This window comes from Equus przewalskii, chromosome 19, assembly GCF_037783145.1.
Source record: "Equus przewalskii isolate Varuska chromosome 19, EquPr2, whole genome shotgun sequence".
Classification (NCBI taxonomy): Eukaryota; Metazoa; Chordata; class Mammalia; order Perissodactyla; family Equidae; genus Equus; species Equus przewalskii.
The window spans coordinates 50706478-50726519 of record NC_091849.1 but is presented as its reverse complement, the minus strand read 5'-3'; the positions used below and the strand labels follow the sequence as shown (position 1 = coordinate 50726519).

The 20042-nt window shown below is 44.8% G+C and overlaps 2 protein-coding genes across 3 annotated transcripts in view; one reads left to right on the top strand and one right to left on the bottom strand.

Moving 5' to 3' along the window:
- GSTA1 (glutathione S-transferase alpha 1) overlaps positions 1-20042 on the top strand; it is a 100261-nt gene that overhangs the window by 27582 nt on the left and 52637 nt on the right. The gene's annotated exons all lie outside the window — the stretch shown is intronic.
- Positions 1274-18873, bottom strand: LOC103557993 (glutathione S-transferase A1-like). Of its 2 annotated transcripts, XM_008530782.2 has the most exons (6): positions 11049-12728; positions 8042-8093; positions 6918-7050; positions 4845-4986; positions 2470-2601; positions 1274-1647 (listed from the first exon to the last, which is right to left on the bottom strand). In XM_008530782.2, exons 1-6 carry the CDS (start codon positions 11133-11135, stop codon positions 1525-1527), a joined length of 669 nt encoding a protein of 222 aa, XP_008529004.1. In that variant the 5' UTR covers positions 11136-12728; the 3' UTR covers positions 1274-1524. The 2 variants fall into 2 exon arrangements, with proteins under 2 accessions (XP_008529004.1, XP_070442314.1); XM_070586213.1 differs by lacking the exons at positions 6918-7050; positions 8042-8093; positions 11049-12728 and adding an exon at positions 18742-18873.

The following is a 20042-nucleotide window of genomic DNA, read 5'->3' as shown; positions in this document are numbered from 1 at the left end:
GCAGGGGTATGGCTACACATCAGTGGGTTCCTATTTTCCTTAGGACAGAATCCAAATTCCTTGTCATGGTCTTCACAGTTCTGAGCACTCTGGGCCCTGTTTTCCGACCTCACCTCCTCGGTGCTCATCCCTACCTTATGGCCAATGCTCCACTCAGACCCAGTCACTCCTCCTTCCTCAAACACACCGCGTTCAGTCTCTCTCCCTAGGCCATTCACCCTGCTGACCTCCTCCCTGGATTCCATCCCTGCTGCCCCATCAAGGTTCTGCCCACTTCCGTACCTGCAACTTGTCTCTCCGTCAGGGCTCACGGCAGCCCTGACTCCCCTCTTTGAGAAACCATGACTGACCCACAGATTCCAGCAAAGGCATCCTGGTTAGGGTTGTACCTAGCACTATCTCATCCCCTCACATGGTGCTGTAGGTTAACTTGCCTCTCCTAAGAAGAAGAAATGCTGAAGTGCTGAACCTGGGTACCAATGACTGTGACTTTATTTGCAAATAGGGTCTTTCCAGATGTCGTCAAGGTAAGATGAGGTCATACTGTACCAGGGTGGGCCCAAACCCAATTACCGGTATCTTTATAGGAAGATGGAACTTTGGGTAGAGACACACGCACAGGAGGCACACCATGTGACAATGGAGGCAGAGATTGCACTTATGCATCTACAAGCCAAGAAATGCCAAGGCTTGCCAGCAAGGATGAGGACCCAGGAAGAGGCAAGGATGGATCCTTCCCTGAGGCTTCAGAGAGAGCGTGGCCTTGCTCAACCTTGAGTTCGCACCAAGAGCCCCCAGAACGGCAAGAAAATCAATTTCCAGTGTTTTAAGCCACTAAATTTGTGGTCATTTGTTACAGCAACCCTAGGAAATTGATGGACAAGGTACACGTAATTTTAGATTGGAATGATGTATTTTTTTCTTTCTCTCACTAGAGCGAACTACATGAGGACAGAGACTCTATCTGTTTGGCTTGTCATCATTTCTACGGCTCCTGGGACACTGTATATCACATATTACATGTAAAGAAATATTAGTTCCATAAGTGAACAGGAAAAAAGGTTGATTACCTGCAAAAAAGTGGTTTTCCAAAAATAAAAAGAGAGAAAAAAGTTTTTAGCTTGTGGGTCAGAAAGACAGCAAGTACTAAAGGAAAAGACGATTTTGGTGGAACTGAGAATGCAGATGAAAATTTCAGCTTCACTGTTTTTGACCAGGTATATCATGGCTGTTATATGACAATTTTTTTATTAGATCCAAGAGTCCATGAAACTTTTTCTCCTTATATTTATCTTTAAGTCCAGGAGACATCCTAGGAGGAAATAATAATTTCATATTTGATCAAAACAAATGGATTGCTTTGCAAGTAAAACTGCATAGTGGGTTTTTGTTCGATTAGTATTTGAACGATGGATTAGTTTATTAGTCTGACAATAGTTAGGGTCTACATGTAAGACAAGCACGTCACTGCTGGAAAACTTCAGAAGATCGGTCCTGCCTGTGCTGGGGGCCAGGCCTGCTTTATCAAAACTTGAGAATCTTTCTTGCTTTTTCTAAAATTTTCTCATCCACTGGAGGCTTCCTCGCCCCACCAGGCTGCAGAAACTTCTTCACGGTGGGCAGGTTGCTGATTCTGGCTTTCAGGGCCTGCAAGGCACAAGAGCAGAGCCTCAGAGTGGAGCCAAAGACCAAGCCCGGCATTAGCACAAGCCAGGGAATCTGAGACCCTCCTAGACGAGGACCACCTGAGTCTCCTCCATCGACACCAGCCTGAGGCTGGGAACGGACACCAGGTGAGCCATGAGGATAAGAGAAGAAAATCCAGCTCAATAGCATTTTCTTCCCCGTCTTCTTCCCTACACACCCATCCTGTGGATTCATGGCTCTTTGCAACACAAGGAAGAGTAATGTGTCTGTGCAACATCAGCACAGGTAAAGTCTCCAGTGAGGAAAAGCAAAGATATAGGAAAGGGGGCAGGACCTGAAGACAGGAAATATAAAAGGTAAACCATGAGGCCCGTCAAAACCAATTTGCCCACCGAGGGAGAGACACGGGGAGAGAGGGGAGACTGTGTGGAGAGAAACACAATGTGTGGAAGGAGGAGCAGGAGCCGAGGGGAGGAGAGCTGCTCACAGACTCGGGTGTGGAAGGAGAAGGACACTCCTGGGTCAAGGGAATCACAGAGAAAAGAGGACAGAATCCGGAATGGAACAGAGGCCTGGGAGAGAGGTGCTGATGCTGGGTCCCTCTCATTGTAAAAGACAAATCATCCTCCTGGGGCAGCGTCCACACAGATTGCTTCAGCATAAGGAGATTCTTCTCATGCCTCAGACCAGGGCCTAGAACATAATTTTGGAGACTGGAGGGCAGCAGAGGCCTGGACAATAATGGGGACCCAAGAGGCTAAATATTAGATTCCAAGAGGGGAGGTGTGGGTCTTCCGTCCTCAGGGCTGTGAAAGAGATCACCTTCAGCAGAGGGAAGTTGGTCAGAAGGCTGGGGTCAATCTCTTCGACGTAATAGATAAGTTCCACCAGCTGAATGTCAGCCCTGCTCAGCCTGTTGCCAACCAGGTAGTCTTGTCCATGGCTCTTTAACACCTGGCGAATTGGAGGAATCACATCATGAACACAGGCACAGGCAGGCTGGGCCCCCTGCTCCTCCCAGCTCTGTCCAGCCCGCTCTCCCTCCTCTGCTGCCTCACTGGGCTGATGTGGAGCTCCAGACCTTCTCCACCGGCCCTGAATCACTGACACAGCGGGAGGCGTGGGCTCTGCTGTTCTTCCCTCACTCCTCAGTGAAGCCTAGGATACCATTTCCTTTTCTCCTTCCCACATCACTGGGGCTCACCACTAGCATCTTCCACTGGGTCAAGGGCTTAGCACCACTGTGCCCTGTTTCTTTCAGTCTCACACCCTACAGTGTGCAGACCTCAAACTTCAGGACATGGCTCTTCATCTCTGTCTCTGCTTTTTTCTTTCTCCTCTCTCCCTTGGCAAAGTTTCCACCTTCACGTCAGCCTTCCTGAGTCCTCAGCAGACTGTTTCAGTCTGCCTTTCTCCTCCCGTCTGCTCTGCTCTCCTCATTTCCTGGTCTGTCTCTCTGGGACCTGAAATAACCCCGGGTCACCTTGAACTCACCGTCCCCTTACAACACTGGCTCTGACTCCTACCCAATCAGTGTCTGTCAACAACATTGGTGGAATATGTTCTAATGTGCCTGCTGAACTATCTAGCCGTGACTGCATTGATGTCTGCACCTGCTTTAAAATGCATCAAAAAATAATGTACTTGATTGGAGGAGAGGATGATGGGGACAGATATGATTAAGCAAACATCATAAAAAAAGGTTAATTTTTTGAATATAGGTGATGGATAATATGGGTTCATTGTACCTGTATTTCAACTGTTATGTATCTTTGAATTATTCATAATAACATATTGCAGTATATATGTGATATTTGTCAAAAATATGCAGAGATATGGAAATCACAGACAAAAAATGGAAAAAACACACATGGCACCACCAACTAAAGATCATAAGAATTTGGCAAAGACCCTTCCAGAATATGTATGCTCATAGAAGCATGGATAAAAACAAATAATATAATGAAGCATCAAATGCCATATTGTAATGAGCATCTTTCAGTTATGTCACCACAGGGCTCTTTGATCTCAGAGGACAGATGTCCTCAAACTGCAGTGACTGAGGAGCTTGCCACCCTGTGAACATGCTGAACTCTCAGCACCACAAGGGCCAGGAGAGTGGACTTCGTGGTTAGTACTACACTCTTCCCTCCGTGAACAGGAGCTGACACACTAGCACTGAGTGCACACTTGTTGAATGAATGAAAGAATGATTTCATGCTCTATAATGATGGGGAGGTCGAGATCAATCCGTTATTTACATGTAAGGCTCCTGTATCTCTCACAATCAAGTTTTGGTTCCTGATTTCTATTTAGCATGATTTCAGGTAGTTGTGGTCTTGAAATGTCCTCCTTGACCTTCAAAGAGAAATATCCACTAGCACAGGTGCTATGTCTAATGATGGAACTTTATTTCCTTAGCTTGCATGACTTTCCTCAAAAATATAATAACCATGCTCCCAAATTTGTAGATCATTTCCCCTTAACATCCTTTCATCTCTCTCTTCTTCTTTATCTACGACCCCCATCTCTGTTTCGACACATCTCGTCCATTCCCTGAAATTCTACCACAATCTCCTGATGGGCAGCTGGTCTCATGTCTCCCTACAATTGATACCAGAATATTTTCTCTTTTTGCTGAGGTATATTCTCCCTGAGTTAACATCCATGCCAATCTTCCTCTATTTTTTAGTATGTGGGCCACCAGCACAGCATGGCGCTAACAGAGTGGTGTAGGTCCACACCTGAGAACCCAACCCAGGCCCCTGTGGAGTGCCCTGAACTTAAATGCTAGGCCATGGGAGCTGGCCACAGAATTTGTTCTGATGTATTGCTTTCATCGTGTTCCTCTTGGAGCTAAGCCCCTCTATGGTGTTCTGCAAGATCTGTGCCAATCTCTAGTGTGGCTTTCAGAGCCTTCCACAGCCCAAGCTCTAAGACCTCGAAATTCCACTGAAGAGAGAATTCTAGATTGGATCCGAGTAAATTGAAGTTTTGCTGGCAATTATAACTTGGCTAGAACTGCTACAATTCTTCCTCACAGTGCATTGTTATAAAATGCCTTGAGAGTCAGGATGCTCCATTAACTAGGATTCAGGAAGGTTGACTGGGAGTGAAGGTCCTTGTCCCAGGAATGCCCAGTTCTCTTCTTTCTCCTCTAATCTCAGTGCCCCCAGGATGCTGAACAGCCAACTCACTTTTTCAAATGCAGGCAAATAATGATTTGCTGTTCTGTCTTTGATCAGGGTAATCTTAGCATCTTTTTCAGCAGGTGGGCTTATGGGTAAAAGCAGGATCATTTCATTCACATCTGCCACACCTTCTATGTACATATCAATCCTGAAAGACAAAAATGGCCAAAGTGTCAAATCTCTTCTGCCGTTGGTTTTATAGTTTAAAAATATAAAGGAATGGGGCACCAGGAGGTGGCAGAGGAATCCACCTGCATATACATAGGCCAGTCATCCACTCATGATTTTTTCTGAATTTTCACATTTAATTTTATAACAACCTTTCGAGGCAGATATTTGGTAAAATTTTGTTATGTTAAAATTTTTGTTATCTGCATGACTAAACGTGAGGACTAGGAGCATTGGTGACCTGCCCTGAGTCACAAGCATGAGAGACATTGCTGGAATCACTGCAAGTGACCACTGAGACCCTAGCTAGGGTTTGCCAGCTCTGCTCGGTTTTTTGTGTGCACAAACTCATTGTGATTCACACGGCCAAAGACCTGCCACCTAAGTCACCTCCACAGGGAGTCCCTGGCATTGCTGTCTCAGCCATGTCCCTCTGCCTCTCAACCTGTTACACCACCCAGCCCACATAGTGCCCGATGTTAGCAGCTCTTCCAATGATTTCCATAGAACATGGTTCACAGCCCTCTCCAGGTACCGCTGCCTAATGCTGACCATGTTTGCATTTCTCAAGAACAAACCTAAAGTATCCCCTGAAATGGTGTGATTCTTCATTCAGTTCCCACCAGAGCACAAGCCAGGTGATTTGCTTTGCGTATTCCAAACGAAGCTTCCTGTGAGAGGTTTTTAAAAATCAAAGCTTTATTGACATATAATTCACCTACCATAATGTCATCCTTTTCAACTGTACAATTTTGTGAATTTTAGTACGGTCTAAGAATTGTGTACCACCACCACACTCTAATTTCAGACTATTTCCACCTCTCCCGAGGAGCTGCTGTGCTTTCACAGGCATTCAACACTCTTCCCTCCCTCCAGCCCTAGGCAATTACTAAACCATTTTCTGTTTCTGTCATATGAATGTTCTGGATGTTTCATGCAAAGGAAATCATGGAATATGTGCTGTTTGTGTCTGGATTCTTTTATGTGTCATAATGTTGTCAAGGTTCATCCGTGTTGTAGCCTGCCTCAGGACTTCATTTCTTTTCATGGAAAAATATTACTCCATTGTGTGGACAGACCACTCTTTGTTCATCTGTTCATCACTTAATGGACAATGGTCTGTTTCCACTTTTGAAGATTATGAACTACATGGTTATGAACATTCTCTACAAGTGTTAGTGTGTATGGATTTTCGATTCTCTGGAGTACACACCTAGTGGTGGAATAGCTGAGTTATATGGTAACTCTATGTTTAACTTTTGAGTAACTGCCACAGTTCCTTACACGGTTTTAATTTTTATCATGTGTTCCCATCACAACAGGGAAGAGACTGCCCAGATAAGGTTGTATTGAATAAATCTGCTGCTTCAGCCCTGGATAAAAGTGTTCACTGTAACCCCAGCATCTTGTCCTCAACGTTTCTAATCCTTGTCAAATGGCCCATGCATATAACTGGGTTATAACTTAGGCTCCTGGTCATCATTCTGGTAAATTCTGGAATTTGAGAATCAGCTTCTTTGGGTCCTTCGTTCCCCAGCCTTATCCTCTAGACCCTCAGACACTTTGCCCCTCATCTCTGGCTGTGGGCTGGTGTCCAGGTCTTAAAGGCCTGAACACATGGAGTCATGACTCCACCATCCTCCTGGCTTCTTAGTTCAACAGGGTTTGCAGACCTCTGTCACTGTGCCCTCTCTGTGGGCTGCATCCTCTTCTATAATCCCACTGGCTTGAGTCCCCTGCAGTTTTCCTGTCCCTCATCCTCCGAGGTCTCTGCTGTACTGGAACTCAGTCTACACCACCGAGGCCACACTGCTGGTGGTCATGATCCCCCTAACATGGTCCTGCCTCCTCAGGGAAGGACCTAACGTGTTCCTATTAATTGTAGGTGAAAGAGCAGGAAAAATACCGCACAGGGCTCTCTCCTTGGTGTCTCTCCCAGAGAGGTTGTGTTTGGCGGCGTTGTAGTTGAGGATGGGTCTGCTCTGCACCAGCTCCATCCCATCAATTTCCACCACTGGCACCTGCGGGAACATCAAACTCCCATCTTTTGAAGGAAGAAAAGGAAAAGTAGAGTGAAATGTTTTATGGATCTTATTCTTTGAGGATGAAAAACTGTTTGTTGAAATGACTAGAGATATAAAATGAAATGAAAATTACTGGATAACGCTTTAATAGAAGAGCAGTTGTTGTGAGCTTCCCACAGTCCTTCTTTTGCTTATCAAGCCTCCCTTCACTTTTTAACCTGTTATTACATTTACATTTTTATTCCCCATCCAGATACTCAGTAGGTCCCTGTATTTCCTGTGCTCGATTTCTCATCATGGATATTTGAGGAAGAAGTTGGGAGAAGCTGCAACAGGACCACCAGCCATTTGCCTTTTCAGTTGGGAAGTTCCGAGAACAAGTCTATGGTGCTGCTGGCATTAGGCCATAGCAAGGGAGATTTCTACGGAGGGTGATTTGTATGTGCTTCAAATTCCACCATTGGATAGTGTGTGGTGGGGGGCCCTGTTTTCTCCACCCAGTCCAGCTGGCCTCCCTCTTTCTCTCCCTCCTCACTCACTTACCTGGCGTTCCAACTCTCACAACACCATCTTGTGATCTGTGCTATAATAGAGCTAGGACTTCACTTTGGCCAACCCATCAGGGAGAGAATTCTAGGCAACTGCTGGGCCTGTTTCTCCTCTTTCACTCTATTGCATGTGTTTGATGTCCTTTCTGGGAGGCTGTGGGATCCTGAGCTGATACAGCTCAGTCGTGGTGCAGAAAAGCAAGAGAAAGCAAAGAGAGGGATCCACGGGACACCGGGGATGGTCCTGTAGCAAATACTCAGAGAGTTTCAGCCCTTCCTGGTCCTGAGGGAGTTACCAAAGCTGCTCAGGGAGCCCCATCCCATACATCTGAACCACTTCTTTCCCTCTCCTTGGCCCCAAACTCCCAGGGTACACACACATAGGCATTTCCTGGGGTTACATCCTCAACACATGACTTCGACTAGATCCTCTCATCAGAGGAACTTAGATGCTTGGTCTTACCATTTCTTAGCTTTTCAAAGTCCTCTGGTGTGTCTATAAATGTCTCTTCAAACTGGAAAGCAGAAACAGTAAGTGAGTTCCTGTTCTTTCATTCCACAGCATTATAAAAGTTTTAAACTTGAATGACCCCTGTCCAGCACATAATAAGGAGAAGGGAGATTTCTGAGCTTGTCAGAGTACACAGGGGAGTATGATCAGGGCAACCGGAAATTTAGGTAGAGCCTTCCAGGAAAGAGCGTGGGGGACAGCAGGTAACAGCTCATTCTTGAGGTTTCAATTCACCTCCACCTTGTTTCCACCTCTGTGGATGATCCTGGTCATTGGGGAGGGGGATGTCACGGAGGGAGGGGACTGGGAAGTTCCTCTAGTTTTGGGGTTTAGTATCTCAGGAAAGCCTGTCTCTCTAGGTGAGGTCAGGACAGGACATTGTGTGTCCCCCAGCACAGGGTACACCAGGGGGCCACGACCATCTCAGATGCTGACTTCTGCTATCATTGACATCACTCCATCCCATGAGGGCCCACTTCGTATAAAATGAGTCCTGGTTGCTGCACAGCTTTAACTCTAAGATTCAGAATGTCCTCTCCTGGAAAAGTGGGACACCCTTGATTAGAATCCCAATTTAAGAAAGGAAAATGAGTTGCCAAACTAGTTTAAAAATATTGATTTTTAATCGAGAAACTTTGGTTTCTGATATGACTGCCTGGATTTGAGCATCATTTCTTACACGTGCTGCCTCTTGAAGTTGGACATGTCACCGAATCTCCTCATGTCTCAGTATCCTCATCTGTATAATGAGCATAGTTACGGCACCTAGGTTATAAGTTGGTGTGAAGATTAAACCAGTAAGGTATGCTAAGGCATTTAAACAGTACCATGTATACATGAGGTGCTCCATAAACACAAGTTGTCAGGATTTTTAAAATTGGTTGCTATTTCATCTGACCATTCCCTCTGCTTTTTTTTTTTTTTTTAAACTTAAAGCTACCTAACATTGCTGAACCTCTGCTCCGTCCTTGACCTACATTCAGGACGTAGACCTTTGTGTAGATTCTTCTTCTCCTGAGGCAAGTCTCTCTGGTTGGAGGGCAGTCGGCAACAAGGCCGTCATCTGACCAGAAGCTCTGAGTGCTTGTGGGGTTTCAATACAAATATGAAAATCAGTCAGTATATGATCATGCAGTTTACTTAATCGGCAGAATCGATCAAACCAAAAGTCAAAAGAGACCAGTGTCAAGAAAACAGATCTCAGCGTTGATGCGATTTGGTTCCAGTCTTGCGTCTGCCTCACGGTAGCTGTGTGATAGGGGCACAGGCACTTAGCATCTCCAGGCCTCATTTCCTCCTCTATCAAATGCAGGGAGAACATTTTCTTATGTGGAATATGTTGTGTTAAAATACAGATTACAGGACCCAGGCCACACACACCAAGTATAACTAGTAGTGCTGTTTGCAGTGGCTGCTATGGTTTAAAGGGGTTCTTGATGGTGAAAAGCTTGGGAATCTGGGGAATTCTAACTTGTCCAGTGGAAGCGTTTATTGTAGATCCACATGGCTCCACAGGATCAGACTCTAGAGATAGTGAGGTGGGGGTGCAGCAACTCCTAAAGCACCCAGTTCCAGACAAACATAAGGGATGGTGGCTGGTCATCAAGGGAGGGTTGGCTGGTGAGATGGTGTTTGTGAGGCTAACGGAGATGGATGGGATGGTGAGGACCAGCCTTTGGGCACAGAGAACCCAGAAGGCCTGACAAAGAGCCTCTGGTAAGTCCTGCTGCACCCCTCTCTTCAGTGAAGCTGATGGAGAAGAGGAAGCCTGGCATGCGCTCAGCATCTCCCCTACTTCCCCCTCCTGTGCTGAACTCACCCCGCCCAGGGGCTCTCAACACATCCCTGAACCCCACAGCTGACCCTGGAGACAGCACAGTAGAGGTTCCTGTCACAGGATGCCACTTCACCTGGAACCCACCTCTTCTGCTCCCATGGGGACAAGACCTCCCGAGCTCGTCCATGACTCCTGCCTGGAAAACCCTCCCAGAGTTGCTGGTCCGTCTGATCTGGGCTGAGAAATGTTTTTCTCTGTGACACCTCCAGAGGGTAGCGCTCAACAGAGTCCCAGGAAAACCTACCAGCTTTCCACTGGGACTATGGCATTTTGGCCCCGTAAATGCTTGGGTGTCCTCCTAGATGCTCTTCCTTCCTTTTAATTACCTCCTTACTTGTGTGCAACCTCAGTAGAACATAAGCTTCATGAGGACAGAGCCTGCATCTGTCTTGTTCATCTGAGTATCTGCACCTGGCACTGCTGAGTGAGTCAGTTACATGTTTCACAGGCGGTTACTGACCATTCACTCTTCCTATGTTTCTGGCTCTATCTTAGCTTTTGTTCTATTTAATTTTTCTGATTTTATTAAGGAAATTTCTAGCATGCATGAAAATAAACAGGAAACTATATTGCTGCTCCATGTACCCTTCATCCAGTACCATAATAACCAAGTCAAGCCAGACTCCTGTCATATGTATGCCCATGACTCTCTCTCTCGTAGTAATTTGAAAAATCAGAAATGTCATATATTTCATTTTTAAACACTTCAATGTGCACCTTTTAAACATAAGAACTACTTAAACAATAAGCACAGTACATTATCACGCCTAAAGCATCAAAGATAATTCTTTAATATTATCTGGTATTTGATCATGTTCATGTTTCTAATTATTGAATAAATGTCATAAATGATATTTTACACTTTGTTTAAATCCAAATCCAAATAAATTCCACACATTGTGGTTAGCTTCTTAACTTTACTTTAATTGTTTATGCTCTTTGATGAGAAGAAATTGTAATTTTATGTTAGGTCAAATCTGTTCATCTCTTAATCGCTGTATTTTTTCTCAATGCATAACTCTTGACAGATGGTTTAGAGAGAATAGTCTCCTAGCTCATGGGAGCAAGGACTTCGATAGTCACTTCTAGATCCAACTGAAGATGACCGAACTCAGAACCGACCTCAACTCCAGCAGCAGCCAGGAGCCACCGGATCGGCTCCATCCGGCCTCGTCCACTGAAGTAGTGAAGCATGGGCTTCGCTGCCATGATGCTGTCTCCTGGGCTCTCTCCACCTGAATCAATGAAGGAATGAATGAATGAAACAACAGAAACAAAACTGCACTTTAAGATCCATGGTTAACAGCACCAACAATGCTGAGGAAGGGTCTGCCTCCTTCCTGGCAGACTTGGAGAGTCCCTGGAATGCCTTCCTTGGCCCAACTTCTCACCCTCAGGAGCCGAGCCCAAGAAACTGCATCAAACCATTCTCCAGTCTCCACTGGGTAAAATCTGGTGGGCTTAGCAGCCTAATAGGTGAGAGTCTGTGGTAAGTATGTGTGCTTGGTTTTAGGGGGAGGGAGAAGGATTAGAGAACTAATATTTATTGAACATCTCCTCTTAACGATCCTGACCAAATGCTAACCCCTTTGGATATATCTTTTTTTTTCTTTTGCCAGAGAAGATTTACCCTGAGCTTATATCTGTGCCAATCTTCCTCTATTTTGTATGTGGGTGCCCACCACAGCATGGCTGAGGAGTGTTGCAGGTCTGCACCCAGAATCCAACCTGCGAACTGGGACCCTTGAAGCAGAGTGCGTCAAACTTAACTACTACGCCATGGGTCCAGATCATGGAAACATTATATCTTTAATCTCCTAACAACCCCATGAAATAGTTGTCATTATCCCCATTTTTAGGGAATGAGACCATGGCTTAGAGGTTAAATGACACATCCACAGTCACACTCCAGCAGGTGATGGACATGGAAATCCAGCCCAGGACTAAAGGGAGGGCAGGGCTGGAACCCACACAGAGGCAGGCCCTGGGAACCTGTGAGGGCCTTCAACCAGAGGACTTCCCTGACAGCGAGGAGGCAGAGGGAGCAGAGTTAATGCAACATTTGTTCCAGAGCTGGAATTAGGGCTCAGACTCGCTTAGCTGTAGCTCCAGAGATCCTAATCCTTTGCACAGACACAGGATGCTGATTCCTTCCTTCTTATGGAATTCTACATTCTACCTCTACTTATAATCTCAAAAAAGGGATGTTACTACGTTAACTTTACGGTACATGGAGTGGAACTAACATTTGGTCACTGTGTGACATACAATGAATGTTCACAAATAGATCTTCATTGAATCCTACAGAAATCAGCTGAGGTGGACTCTGCTATTACTCTCATTTTACAGCTCGGGAGACGGAGGATTCTAGAGTCACTTGCCCAATGTAGGTGGTGGTCCTGGGATTCAAACCCACTTCTATCTGAAACCAAAGTCTAGGACTCATTTTCTGTAGTAGTGGTTTTCAAAATATGCATGAAAATCCTTTAGAGGACTGTGAAATCGACTAATATTTAAAATGAGATAGAAGACAATAGACACTGTCCAAGTGCACCATATGGAGACAAGGGGAGCATCATTTCAGGAGTTTTAGCTTCAGTCATAAGTGTGTTGCACGCGTGGATGTGTGCACACTCGTTTGGTCACTGTGATGGTAAGAGAGACACTGGTTGTGTCCAGTCAGCAAACTCTGAAAGCCCTTGTTCCATCCCAGGCTGCGTGGGTAGTCGACACAGCAGGGGACCAGAGACTGACACTCAGTGGCTCCAACAGGGGACATGGCTGGTTCTCTCGTGGGTGTGAGTGGAAGCACAGAGGACTTGTTACAAGCGGGAGTCCCAAAGCCAGGACTTACAGAGGAACACTTGCATTTTCTCTCCAAATCCCAGGCTCTGTTTAGAAAACATTAAGAGTCTCCTTGCAAAATTGTATTGTTGTGGAGTTTGGGACAAAAATATGCTTCTCTTTACCCAGTGAAGTTATCTCTGAGTAAGTGTGTGTGACTTGAATTTGGTATCAAAATGTTTTCAGTATCCACATCTTTAATGACGTCTCAATAGTCTAACATTTAGGAAGTAAAAACTCCTTTGGAAACATACTTAATCAACTCATCTGTCTTGTAATTGGAGATATTAGAGTTAGTGGTTTCCTATCATGGGAAATGGAGGTGCTATGAGGAGCAGAATGAACAGGAGACTAAAGCTGGCACTATGGTGGGAGATGTGTTTGCTGTGGCCTAAGGTTCACTGAGCCAAGTGACTCACACTCAGTTCCCTTCCCTGTGACTGAGGATCAAGTTACAAAGGGAAGGGAGCGCTTACCTTAGATAATATTTTATCATAATTCTCTTCCTTAAGGCAACTTTCCCCACCTCCCATTAGGAGGTTTCCAGAGGCACCCCCGGCCGACACCCGTCAAGACTGGAGCAAAGGTCATCATATCATAAAACTTTGCCTGGTCAACAGAAAATGAGAACTAGAGAGATTCCACGATGTGCCCAATTCACACACGTATGTTCCTGATCCTCACTCACTGTCCAGCAAGTGTGTCTACCCTCGACAACAACCCAGGCCTTAGCTTCCAATGTCCTACTTTAAAGACGAGAAAACGAGTTCACGGACACACAGCAGCTTCCCTGGGCTCAAACATTTGTCCTCGGATGACAGGCCATGTGATTTCATGTTTCATGCCCCAGGTGAGACTGAGGCTCTCTCTAGGCTTCTCTCTGAGACTCCTGTTTGGTGTTTCCCAGTGGGAATCCACCACCAACTAATGGTTGAGGGGAGGAAGAGAGGGAAACAGAATTCATGAGTTCCTCTCTGTCAGCTGATTTTAGGGGCCTGATAAGAAGAAACATGGATAAATGTGTGCCTTCCTTTACTTTGCTTCCTAAAACTCTACTGTGAGTACGCTGAGGACCAGCATAAGTACATTTAACCTTAATAGGGGAGAGGGCTTACGTTCTTCAAATGCATATGTGCACGATAATTCCAGGGGTAAACCAAAGCAGCGATGCCGGGGGGGGGGGGGGGGGGGGGGGGCGTCCTGATTACAGCATTTCTTAGCAGAGAGAAGGGAGACAGGAGCCAAAGCCCAGCTCCTTTCCTCACGAGGAACAGTGACCCCGGCAGGTTGTTTCATCTCTGCACCGCAATTATCTCTTCTTAAATTAGAGTGATCTCAACTTTTGAGGGCTGTAGAGAAAGTTAAATGAGATAATGTACAGAAAAATTCATCATAGGCATCAGCAAATGCAACTTCCCTCCTGCTCCCAGTTCCTGGGAGATGAGTGAGTTTGAAAACACCAGATAGGACACGTGTTTGCTTTCTTTGTCTGTGTATCAATCTGTCTGTCTATCTATCTATCTCTCTCTCTCTGTCTGTCTATGTATGTATGTATGTATGTATGTGTTTATCTATCTATATATCTCTCTGTCTGTGTGTCTATGTCTATCGGTCTTTCTATCTATCTCTTGACCCATAGAGATCCAATAGGAATAAGATATAGTATATCTATGTCTCTCCAGACTTTTTCTCAAATATCATTTAAGGGCTCTTTGTATTTAGCTCATGCAGAAAGATTAGTGATCCTCACTGATTACTTAACCTGGATTGCAGGAAGTTTTCGGCGAAGATTCGAGTCTCTGGCACGTCATTAACCACAACCTTGAGTAGCCCTAAATGCGGCAGATCCCTCGTTCTGCCCCTGGACCCTGCACCCCACGTGCCTCTCTCCTCAGGCCCACCCTGCTGCCACTACCTCCAGATCCGGGCACTTTGGACTCTGTCCTGTGCCCAGGTCCCCTATGCATGGGTTCCAGCCATTGGAATGGGGGATCCACTGCTTGTCCCTCCAGCTGTTCTCAGCACTCGGGCAGTTCTCCCTGCCTACACTTGATGAAATGATCACATCTCGCCAGCATCCTCTTGCTTACCTGGAAACACACACATTCTGCTGATCCTTCTCTGACATCGTTCTTCTGGTTTACATGTAGACGTATTTCCTTCTTTTGTTATATTGCATCAGGATCCAAGCAAGGTCCGCATATTGCATTTGAGTGATAACCAGAAATATATTTTGAAGACATGGGTGAATGAACACAGATGTCAGGCAGGTGGAAGTGTGGGGGGAGTTTTGGGGAATTCCCAAGCCCAGACTCAAACACTAAGTCATCGAAGTGGGCATGGAGTTGTTCTTGGTGTCTCAAGAATACAATCCTAGTGACAATTACAACAAAAAGAATAAACTATCTAGGAATAAAGTTAACCAAGGAGGTGAAAGACCTGTACAATGAAAACTGTAAGACATTATTGAAACAAACCAAGAATGCCATAAAGAAATGGAAAGATATTCCATGCACATGGATTAGAAGAATAAAGATAGTTAAAATGTCCATGTAACCTGAAGAAATCTACAGATTCAATGCAATCTCAATCAGAATCCCAATGACATTCTTCAGGAAAATAGAACAAGGAATCCTAAAATTCATATGGAACAACAAAGGATCCCAAATACCTACGGCAATGCTGAGAAAAAAGAACAAAACTGGAGGCATCACAATCTCTGACTTCAAAATATACTACAAAGCTATGGTAACCAAAAGAGCATGGTACTGATACAAAAACAGACACACAGATAAATGGAACAGAATTGAAAGCCCAGAAATAAAACCACACATCTACGCATAACCAGTCTTCAACAAAGGAGCCAAGGACGTGCAATGGAGAAAGGAAAGTCTCTTCAATAAATGGTGTTGGGAAAACTGGACAGCCACATGCAAAAGTATGAAAGTAGACCATTATCTTACACCATACAGAAAAATTAACTCAAAATAGACTAAAGACTTGAAGCTAAGACGTGAAACCATAAAAGTCCTAAAAGAAAATGTAGGCAGTACACTCTGACATCAGTCTCAGCAGCATCTTTTTGAAAACCATGTCCACTCAGGCAAGGGAAAGAAAGGAAAAAATAAACAAATTGGACTACATCAGACTAAAGAGCTTCTGCAAGGCTGAGGACAGCAGGAACAAAATGAAGAGACAACACACTAACTGGGAGAAAATATTTGCAAATCATCTATCTGACAAGGAGTTAATCTCCCAACTGTATCAAGAACTCATACAACTCAACAACAAAAAAGCAAAAAACGCAATCAAAAAATGGCCAGAGAATCTGAACAGACATTTTTGCAAAGAAGATATACAGATGGCCAACAGGCACATGAAAAGATGTTCAACATCATTAATTATTAGGGAAATGAAAATCAAAAGTACTATAAGATATCACCTTACACCTGTTAGCATGGCTATAATCACCAAGGGAAAAAACAACCAATGTTGGAGAAGATGTGGAGAAAAGGGAACCCTCATACACTGCTGGTGGGAATGCAAACTGATGCAGCCACTTTGGAAAACAGTATGGAGATTTATCAAAAAATTAAAAACAGAAATACCATAGGACCCAGCTATCCCACTACTGGATATTTATCCAAAGAACTTGAAATCAACAATCAAAGAGACTTATGCACCCCTAGGTTCGTTGCAGAACTATTCATAATAGCTAACAGGTGGAAGCAAACCAAGTGCCCATCCACTGATGATTGGATAAAGAAGATGTTGTGTGTATGTGTATAAATACATATACAGTGGAATACTTCTAAGCCATAAAAAAAGACAAAATCATCCCATTTGTAACAACATGGATTGACATGAGGGTATGATGTTAAGCAAAATAAGCCTGTCTGAGAAAGACAAACATCACGTGATTTCACTCAAATGTGGAAGGTAAACAAATACATGGGTAGAGAGAACAAATTAGTGGTTACCAGTTGGGAAGGGGGTTGGGGGGTAAGCAAAAGGGCTAAAGGGGCACATCTGTATGGTGACTGATAAGGAGTAATGTACACCTGAAATTTCACAATGCTATAAACAATTATGACCTCAATAAAATTTTTTTTAAAAGCAAAAGAATGGAGCATCAGGAGGTGGCAAAGGAATTCACCTCCATTGGGAGCATTTTTATAGACCAGTCATTCACCTATGAGTTCTCCCTGATTTTCACATTTCATTCTAGAACAAGCTTTTCAGGTAGATATATGTTAAAATTTTTGTTATACACATGACCAAACATAAGGACCGAGATTATGGGTGACCTGCCCTGAGTCACAGGCATGAGAGACATTGGTGAAATCATTGCAAGTAACCACTGAGACCCTAGCTAGGGTTTGCCAGCTCTGCTGGGTTTGTTCTCTGCAGAAACTCAGTGTGATTCACACGCCCAAAGACCTGCCACCTAAGTCACCTCCACAGGGAGTCCCTGGCCCAGCTATCTCAACCATGTCCCTCTCCCGCTCATCTTGTTACACCACCCAGGCCACATAATGCCCAGTGTTAGCAGTTCCTACAATGATTCTCATAGTACGTGGTTCACAGCCCTCTCCGTGTGCTGCTGCCCAACACTGACCATGTTTGCATTTCTTGAGACTCCACCTAAAATATCTCCTGATGGTGCAATTCTTTATACAGTTTCAACCAGTGCACAATCCAAGTGATTTTTTTTAATGTTGCAGAGCTTCCTATACGAGGATTTTAAAAATAAAACCTTTAGTGACTTATATTCACCTACCATAATGTCACCCTTTTCAAGTGTACAATTTTGCGATTTTTTATAAAGTCGCAGAATTCCGACCCTTACCACATTCTAATACCCGGATATTTCCGTCCCTTCCAAATGAGCTGCTGCATGCTTTCACAGGTATTCCATGCTCTTCCCTCCCTCCAGCCCCAGGCAACCACTCAACTACTTTCTGTCTCTATGGATGTGAAGGCCCTGGATGTTTCATACAAATGAAATCAAGCAATACGTGCTGTTTGGACTGGTTTCTTCTATGTGACATAATGTTGTCAAGGTTCCTCCGTGTTGTAGCCTGCATCAGGACTTCATGTGCTTTCATAGAAAAATAATGTTCCACTGTATGGATAGACCACGCTTTGTTCATCCGTTCCTCACCTGATGGATGTTTGTACTGTTTCTACTTTTTGAAGATTATAACCAACACTGATATGAACATTTGTTCAAATGTTAGTGTGGATGGATTTTCAATTCTCTTGGGTATCTGCCTAGTAGTGGAATTGCTGAGTCATAGGGTAACAATAGGTTTAACTTTTCTCATAAGTGCCAACAGGTCCATAGCATGTTTTAATTTTAATCATGTGGTCCCATCACAACAGGGAGGACATGCTCCAGATAGGGTTGGACTGAGTAAATCTGCTGCTTCCGTCCTATATCAAAATGCTCAGTGTAACCCCAGCATCTTGAGTTCCACATCTGCTAACCCTTGTCAAATGGCCAGTCCGTATAACTAGCTGATAGGTTTCCTAGTCACCATTCTAGTAAATTCTGGAAGATAAGAATCAGCTTCTTTGGGTCCTTCCCTTCCCCAGCCTTATGGGAAGACCCTCAGACACTGTACTGTGTCTCTAGGTGTGGGCTGGTGTCCAACTCCTAAAGGCCTGAGCACCTGGAGTCACGACTCCACCATCCTCCTGCCTTCTAAGAATTCATCAGGGTTTGCAGACCTCTGCCACAGTGCTCTCTCCGCGGGCCGCATCCTCTTCTATCATCCCACTGGCTTGAGTCCACTGCGGGTTTCCTGTCCCTCATCCTCTGAGGTCTCAGCTGTACTGGACTTTAGTCTATACCACCGAGGCTACACTGCTGGTGGTCATGATCCTCCTGACCCAGTCTTGGTCCCTCAAAGAAGGGCCTAAATTGTTCCTATTAATTGTTGATGAAAGAGCGGGAAAAATACCGCACAGGGCTCTCTCCTTGGTGTCTCTCCCATAGAGGTTGTGTTTGGCGGTGATGTAGTTGAGAATGGCTCTGCTCTGCACCAGCTCCATCCCATCAATTTCCACCATTGGCACCTGCTGGAACATCAAACCGCCATCTCTTGAAAGAAGAAAAGGAAAAGGAAAGCGAAATGTTTTATGGATCACACTGTTGGCATGAAAAACTGTTGAAACTACTGAAGATATAAAAGGAAACAAAAAATTATTCCCTGGGAACATTTCCAAGGAAATAGCATTTTATTTCGCTTCCTTGTAATCCTTTTTCTCGTTGATGTACCCTTTACTTTTTAACCTATTATTTCATTTTTCTTTCTATCTCCCATCCAGATATATGGTAGGTCCCTGTGTTTTTTCATTGATTTCTCTTAGAGGATATTTGAGGAAGAAGTTGGGAGAGGCTGCTACAGGGCCACCAGCCGTTTGCATTTTCAGTTGGGAAGTTCCAAAAATAAGGCTATCAAGTGCCTGGCGTTAAGGCCAGTACTTAGGGAGATTTCTATGGAGGGTGTTTCGTACGCTCTTCAAGTCCCACCATTGGATAGTGTGTGCAGGGGGCCTGTCTTCCGCAGACACTGCTGCTGGCCCTTGTTCTTTCTCTCCCTCCCCACAGGCTCATCTGGCCTTCCAACTAACTCAACGCCATCTTGTCATCTGAATCTATAACACTGCTAGGACATCACCTTGTCAGCCCGTCAGAGAAAAGAATTCAAAGCAACGCTAGGCCTGTTTGTCCTCCTTTCTCTCGCCTGTGTTCGGTGTCCTTGCTCTGAGGGCTGTGGGATCCTGAGATGATACGGCTCAGTCGTGGAGCAGAAAAGCAGGAGAAAGCAAAGACAGGGATCCACAGGGCATGGGGGATGGTCCTGTGACAAATGATCAGAGAGTTCTAGACCTTCCTGGTCCTGAGGGAGTTGCAAGAGCTGCTCCAGGAGCCCCACCCCCGACATTTGAGAAGCTGCTTCTGCAGAGTTCAGGGGCCAAGGGTGCCGTGGTCTATTAGAAGAAAACTGACAAGTCCTCCTTTATCAGAAAACAATTGGCTAATATGTTCCTTTTCAAGGTTGGCAAGGAAACCATTAAGCAAAAGATTTCAGCACATTTGGACTCCCTCTGCCAGTCAGTGGGGTATGACCTTTTCAAGAAACTTACTGTGAGGTTTTCATGAATTGGATGCAAGGATAGAGGCAGATGAGAAACCTCTACCATGAGCAGAGCTGGGGCTGACATCAGTAAGGGGCAAGTGGATCTCCAGAATTGCTTCATATT